This window comes from Vicugna pacos, chromosome 3 (genome assembly GCF_048564905.1).
Source record: "Vicugna pacos chromosome 3, VicPac4, whole genome shotgun sequence".
Taxonomy (NCBI): domain Eukaryota; kingdom Metazoa; phylum Chordata; class Mammalia; order Artiodactyla; family Camelidae; genus Vicugna; species Vicugna pacos.
In genome coordinates, this window is record NC_132989.1 from 20869564 (window position 1) to 20877010 (window position 7447).

Consider the following 7447-nt stretch of genomic DNA (forward strand, 5'->3'; position numbering starts at 1 on the left):
GGAGAACAGGATTCCCCACGGACAGCTTGCTTTGGAGGGCAAAGAAAAAGGAACTGTGTTCCTCTGTTTTGATTAATCTGCGGCTCATCCTTGAGGGCTCAGCGAAATGAATGAGCAGAATTTTCCGTGGCTAACTGTCCTGGCCGCCAGGCCCTATCGGCAAGAGCGTGGTGTTTATTTATTTTTGCTCGTGTTATTTTCGTTTCAGTTCAGCTGCAGCTCAGTGCGGAAAGCGTGGGGGAGGTGTATATAAAGAGTACCGAGACTGGCCAGTACTTGGCCATGGACACCGACGGGCTTTTGCACGGCTCAGTAAGTATAAGGCTGACATGCTTCCAGACGCGGCCAAGGTTTGAGGTTTCCAGAAATCTTGTCACATTGAGTGATGCAAACTATAAAGCATCAATTAGTCTCTGTTTGTTATTTTTTCCAGCAGGATTCCCACCCTCCGCCCGGCCTTATTTTAGGCACTAACATAGAAGAGTCTCTTGCAGTATTCTCTCAAAATACTCCAACGTATCACCGAGACATAGAGAAAACATTGATTGAAATTTTAGTAACTCATCCAGTCACCTGCTCTAGAATACTCAATCCCACTTCATTCTTTCATTCCAAAAATGTTTCCTGAGCATCTACCATGGGCTGTCTACATGTGTCTCTAATGCTTTTTTTTTAAAAAATTGCAGACCCCAGATTCTAGCGGTCTATGTGCCATGCATAAAACTTTGAAAATAGCCCTTTTAGTCTGGAAGGGTCACCGAAAAGGATTAGAAGTTTAATAACTTAGGGAATTATATTCAATATCTTGGAATAACCCATGATGAAAAGACACGAAAAAGAAGATACACATGGATGACTGAATCACTATGCTGTACACCAGAAACTAACACAACACTGTAAATCAACTATACTTCAATTAAAAATTTTTTTTTAATGTTTAAAAGCTTAATTCAACAAACATTTATCAAATGTGCCTAAGTACAGTTGGGTAGTGAGCCACATTCCTGTCCTAGAGAAGCAGAGTTTATTCAGCAGCTAAAATCCTCCTCACTTGCTCTATCCCCTTCCTAGTTCATGGTTTATCCATGTTTGCCTCAGTCTACGTTGATCTTCGTGAGAAAAGAACGGAAGAGAAGCAATCTGATTCTGTCCCTATTGGGGTCTCTGGTAAACGATCTGAATGGAAAAAGACCTGAAGCCAATGGCTGCAGGCTTTGAAATTATTTCTGGATTTCAATGATCCTTTCTCTGTAGGCTGACAAGACAGTGAAGGCTGGACCAAACCCCTTTCTTCCCTTTTAGGAAGATGGCTACCAAAAGGCAGCCAGTAGGGGGATTTTGGTCAGGGGCTCCCTTTAACTTATAACACGCTGCCAAGTGGTAGAGGGAGTTGCAAACCCTGTCTTGAAGTTGTAATCTCGGCCATAATCTCAGCCACGGATCGGGCTGTGAACACAGTTCATTTTTTTCATGCAGCCTTCTAGGGTTCAGGAGACAAAACCATCCGAGCAACAGGTAGCTTCTAGTAGGCTGTCTGCTGAAATATGGATTGATTTGGACAATTTCAAGGGGTTTGGAGCTAGGCAGGGACCTACATAGGGAGTCAATTTTGTTCTTTTTTTAAAGGCGGGTCTTCCAATTGGTAATAAAATCGACAGACCAATCATTCAACCTCAGACTCGTAGCTGAATCTCATTTCTCTGTCACTTTGGCAAGTTACTCACCTACTCTGAGCCTTGTCTGAAGTGTGGGCAGTAGTGGGTAGTAACTATCGCATACAGGGCTTCAGAGGCATCGGAAACCAGGAGCAGAACCTGCCAGGGTAGCTACAGGACGGTCGGTTTATAAATCCCTTACCCGCATTGTTTCTTAGGCTACGGTTTTATAGCTTTTCCTCCTTTAAGTCAGTTCTGATGTTTCTTATAACCTTCTCTTCCTTGTATAAAAAAATGAGGGAGAATGCCCCCAAATCCAATTTCCTCTAGGTTCCGGATACCCCCTTCTCCCACCATCGTCCCGGCCATCACTCTTTCCCCTGAAATACTCATAGGGTGGTCTTAATATATTATGCCGAAGAATTCTTGTATTTCCCCACTGATAACAAGCAGGCCTAAAACATCTCAGGGCTCTGCCTCATGCGCTGACCAATTTTAGGCATTCATCCAGCCTGAGACAAATTTTTGTGTGTAGAAAGGGTATATTTGTTTAAAAAAATAAGTTTGAAAGGCTCTAAAATGTTAATATATTTATCTCTGGGAGTGGTGAATGGCTGATTTCATGATATGGGAATATAATATATATAATTACATATATATATTAACTTATAACAAATTATATAATAATATGAGAATGCCTTTCTGATTTTTCCCAGTTTTCTACAGTGGGTGTATATTACCTATGTAATTGGGGAAAAGCATGCTAAATATAAAAAAGAAAATGATTAAAACAGTCGGCATGAATCAGCTGTTAATCCCCAGGCCCGTGGCACTGCACGGAGCGTATAACAAGTACTGACAGTCCTGGGTGAGGGACGGATGGAGCACCTCCAGTTTGACCGGCTGACTCAACCTGTGACTCAGCCATTCTGTGTGTCAAGTGCTCTAGTGTAACAGACACATCAGGTGGGGGACGTGGCCGTCCTCAGCTTCGTCACAGAACACAGGCCTGACGCCCACAGTGGGGCATCATGGGCTGAGTCCTCCTTACAGGACAGTGGGCAACCCACACGGGTCCAAAACTGCCTATCTCCTCCCACCCCCGACAATGTGCTTCAAACACCGACGTCTGGATAAGCTCCCCTAGAGGCAGCAGAGTCGTGCAATTAAATATTACATCTCTGTCCCATCCTGTTCCAAAATGATCTGAAGTGTCTCACCCAGCCATCACTCCACTAGACCTACAAGTGAATAAAGACCGGAATACTTCCTGTTACATAGTTCCTTCCTAATCAAGGATAAGTTTATTGACTGCTTTACAGGATCTCAAGAATCAAATTAAATTCATCCCCTAGCTGGTGAGCACCTATTATCTGCGAGGCTCTGTGCCTGGCGGGTAGACACAAGGCTGACAAGAGTCCGTCTCTTCCCTCAGTCGGGCTGACAGTGTAATAGACAAACATGCCCACGAACAGAGAATAAACAGCAGGGCTGGAAACCACCAGAACGGGAATCATCAACCACTGCGGGTGAGGTGATGATACAGAGATCACAGGACTTGGAACTGGAGCAAAGTCAATACGGAACATATGTATTTTAATGCTCCTCACTGATGTGTATCCAGACGTAATAAATGTATTCTGAAATCTTGACAAATAGAAAGTTCAGAGAACTGGGATTCCTCCCACTCTAACAGATGAATTCCAACTACAAAAGTAACTGTTGGTAGATATTTTTAACGCAACTGCACTACTTAATATGTTGTAGCTATCTTTCCAGGTTCATAAATTTACAGTGGCGTTGGACTCCACGGTAGGGATGTACCACTATCCACTTAACCAGTCACCTTCCCAAAGGGATTCAGGTGGCTTCCAATATGGTACCATTATATCCAAAACTTCAGAGAACATCCTTGAAAATACAGTTTTACACTTGCTCAACTATCTCAGAAGGGTCCATTCCTAGAAGTGAAATGGCGCATCAAAGGGAAGGCATATTTTACATTTTCACAAGTATTGCCAAACTCCCCTCACAAAGTTTCCACCAATTTATCTCACCAACAGTGCAAGAAGGTGCCTATTTCCCACACTGTCATCAATACTAAGACTTGTAAATCCTTCTGCTCTTTGCAGATATTAGAGCCAACATATGTTAAATCGTCTTTTAATTTGCATTTTCTTGCGAGTGAGATTAAATATGTTTTCATAGGTTTATCACACATTTTTAAAACAGCAGATAGAGCATGTCATCTCAATAACATGCTGTCTGTGTCCATATGGCCATATCTGTGTCGCTCTGTGCGCTCGTACGTAAAGATGTAAGGAAGGATGCTCTTCAACTGTAAACAGTTGCCTGTATCTGAGTGGGTGCACTTTGGGGCAATTTTTTTTTCTTTTTTCTTTCCTTTTTTAAAGTTGTGATTTTTTCCAAGTACTGTTCTTCTGATAAGTAACAAAAAATAAAGCTAGTTTCATTTAGAAAAAAACAAAACAACTTTAAGTTCCAGGAGCTGTTTTATGCTTAGGGCACATTTTGTGCGAGCGTTTACGTTCTTAACAACACTGAAATAAAACCCTGATATTGTTAGTGGAAATTGCCATGATATAAAGCCAAATTAGTAGGTTTTCATTTATTCTTCAAGACCAAACTTAAGAATCCCCACTGCATTACAGGCTGGTTTTACCCATTTTGGACGTTTTTCATGGTCAACCTTAGGTGCCAGGTCTCCCCAGAGACAAAAGACCCAGCCCTGCCCTTAAGGTGCTTAAAGTCATGTAGGATCTCCCCAGTGGGAGATTCTAGGGTCCTGAGCACAGCAGTTATGAGGGGAGCTTCCGTAACAGCAAATGTGCATTGAAGGTTCATTATGTGCTGAGTCCGGTACCAAGTTCTCATTTCCCTCCTCAGAGATCGGTTCCATTATTACCCCGATTTTACTGAAGAAGAAACGGAAGCACAGAGGGCCTCACTCACTTGCCCAAGGTCACACAGCTAGTGAACAGAAGAACCCCGTCTAAAAGCATTCACCAATAGTTCTACTCTCTTCTGGTTTTATCTCTTTAGCAGACACCAAATGAGGAATGTTTGTTCCTGGAAAGGCTGGAGGAGAACCATTACAACACCTACACGTCCAAGAAGCACGCCGAAAAGAATTGGTTTGTTGGTCTCAAGAAGAATGGAAGCTGCAAACGCGGTCCTCGGACTCACTACGGCCAGAAGGCGATCTTGTTTCTCCCCTTGCCAGTCTCCTCTGATTAAAAAAATCTGTTCTGGGTGCCGACCAGTCCAGAGGAGCCTGAAGGGGTCCTCACCCCCCGACCCCAGATTGTTCCCTTGATCATCGGCTGCGCTAACCCCTGGCCCACTGAGCCTGAATTTGTAACGCGCTTCTCAATGCCCAGTTCACTTCTTTGTAGAGCCCTTCACCCTGGCACAGTTTGGAACAGAGGGACCGAATGGCTTTTAGGGGCCAACTGGCCAGCCAGTCTGGGTCTGGTTTGGAAGTCCAGTTGCCTCTGGGCATCTGCTGCAGGCTGAGCCTCTCAATGCAAGGGCAGGGCCAAGTGAAGTGTGTACGGGGGGCAGGCTGCCAAATGGGTTGTTAGTAACTGCATGCAACTCCCTCTGCAGAGTAAACCCTGTCTGCGAGTCCCCCAAACATCTGGCATGACTCCCTTTCTTCCTCTCACGCATGTTAGCAGAGACACTTAGGGCTAGATTAGCGGAAGGCAGCTTTCCATGAGTGGAAAGAGGGATGAAGAAATCCCTTCTCGGGAACAGAAGGGATTGAAATGGCGCGGGGAGACTGACTGCATTCTAGTGGACAGTCTAGAGGGATGAAGGCTGGGAGGCTCAGGCACAGGAGAGCAGAATGAACGCACAACCTTGGGAGCTGTTTCGATGCCCTGACTTCCCCCAAGGTTCTCTGGCAGCAGGAAGCCCCTGGCTGATGCTGGGGGAGAGCCGGAGGAGCGGGTTCCTGAGAAAAGCAAGGACATCAGGTGCTGGGAAATTCATTTGGGTCTGGGGAGTGGATGCGAGAGCGATAAGAAAGAAAGGGGAACATGGGCTGGAGGGAGGTTACCATCTAAATAAAGAGGATGATTCTATAAGTGAGAAGGAAAAAGAAAGGGACGTCACAACCTGTACTTGGCCACCAGAAAGCAGAGGCTTTGGGGTCCTGGGGCAGTGCTTACAAATCATACGGGCATCTCGATCGACCGCAGATTCTGATTCAGTGGGTCTGGGGTGGACTTTTCCCATTTCTAACAAGCTCCCAGGTGCTGGAGACGCTGCTGCCTCTCCCACCATACTTTAAGCAAGGTCCCCGACAGTGTTATTCAAATGAAGGGGGCTCAAACGCCACCCCTCCCCAGCCACGCCTGTGAAACCACACACCCGTGGGTCTTCTGGGGCACTCAGACAGCTCGGGCAGCCGTGTCTGCGTTATGTGTTAAGGGGCCTGGGTTTAAGGCGCTTTGGCCCCATGTCTCTAAAATGCCCATTTAGAAGATATACCAAAGCATACTTCAGAAACGTTAAACCCTCACAAACAGCTTTTCCCAAAAGGCCATTTGTGTTACCATTACTTGTATAAATGTGCTTCCTGCTTAAAGTGAACTTGACCCGAGTGGCTAGCAAATTACAAACACCATTCATCTCTGACATGATACTGTTGCCACGTAAAGGCCTTTAATAAGCAGTTTAAACTTACTGTGAGACTGTACGCTTAGTCACACTTAAAAATATATCGCTCAAAGGCAGACTGATCAGCGTTCAGCCACTGAGAATGACAATAGGACATGACGTATAAGCTCAGTCATCTACTACTTAGACCACTTTTTCCTATGAAATGAGATTTTTCTCTGTTTCCCGCTGTGCTATTATCAACTCTCCTTTGAAAATGGGGGGCTCTTAAGCAGTGATGTAATTCTGGAGAAAAACTGCTGAGAGTGTTAGCTCGTGCTTTCTAATGAACTGAAGTAATTATTAATTGAAAGGTAACTCGTTAGTAATTGGACTGTCTATTTTGAGTGGAAGAAAACTGACAATCTGTGAAAGCTCAAAGTGACAGTGCAACTGAGGGACCGAACCAAGTTAACACTACGGTTAACAGCATCTTTCTGCATTTGTACAGCAAGTTTTATTTCATCACTTTTTTTTGTTGTTTTTGTAACTTGGATAAGACGATTCTTATTTTATTTTAGTAAATCTTTGCAGGCAAGTTGGGGATAGTGCAGTGCGGCCTGACATCTCTTTACTATGAAGACTTGGCCAGAAAAAGGTACCCAGAGAGGAAATCCAAGATATTTATAATGGCCCATAACTTTTAGTGTATGAATCAAATTCAAGTGTAACATTGGCCAAGGAAAATTAAATACTGCGGCTAACAGATGAGACGGAAGTCTGTGGTTTCAGAGACCCAAAGCGTTTAGAAGAAACACTACTGTGACCTTGACAACCTCAGCCCAGTCATTATTCGTGTATTAGCTCAATGAATATTAAGTGCCAACAGCGTGCCAGGCACTGGCCTGGGTACTAGGGCCCCTGGGAACCTTGTCTGTCTGGTCTGCTGCTGTCTTCTCTCCCAGGGCATTATATTTATGGTGAAGGATTCATTTCTTTCAGTCAAGTAAAAAAAAGAGACTGTGGGTTCCTGCTGAATGAACAGCAAGTCCCAGAAACCAAGGTTTTGGAAGAATTAGCAACCCCCAGCATACAAGAAACCCCTATGGAAATGTGAGAGGACGCGTGGCAAGGTAAAACTAATACTTCAACTGCAGGTCCGTGTC

At 44.4% G+C, this 7447-nt stretch overlaps 1 protein-coding gene across 3 annotated transcripts in view; it reads left to right on the plus strand.

Moving 5' to 3' along the window:
* FGF1 (fibroblast growth factor 1) overlaps positions 1–5313 on the plus strand; it is a 92076-nt gene extending 86763 nt beyond the window's left edge. For all 3 annotated transcript variants that reach the window (XM_031671910.2, XM_015239441.3, XM_072955840.1), the window contains 2 exons: positions 209–312; positions 4719–5313. In XM_031671910.2, coding sequence (XP_031527770.1) covers positions 209–312; positions 4719–4913 — 299 coding nt within the window. In that variant the 3' untranslated portion in view covers positions 4914–5313. The remainder of the gene's footprint in view (positions 1–208; positions 313–4718) is intronic.
* The last annotated feature ends 2134 nt before the right edge of the window (positions 5314–7447 follow it).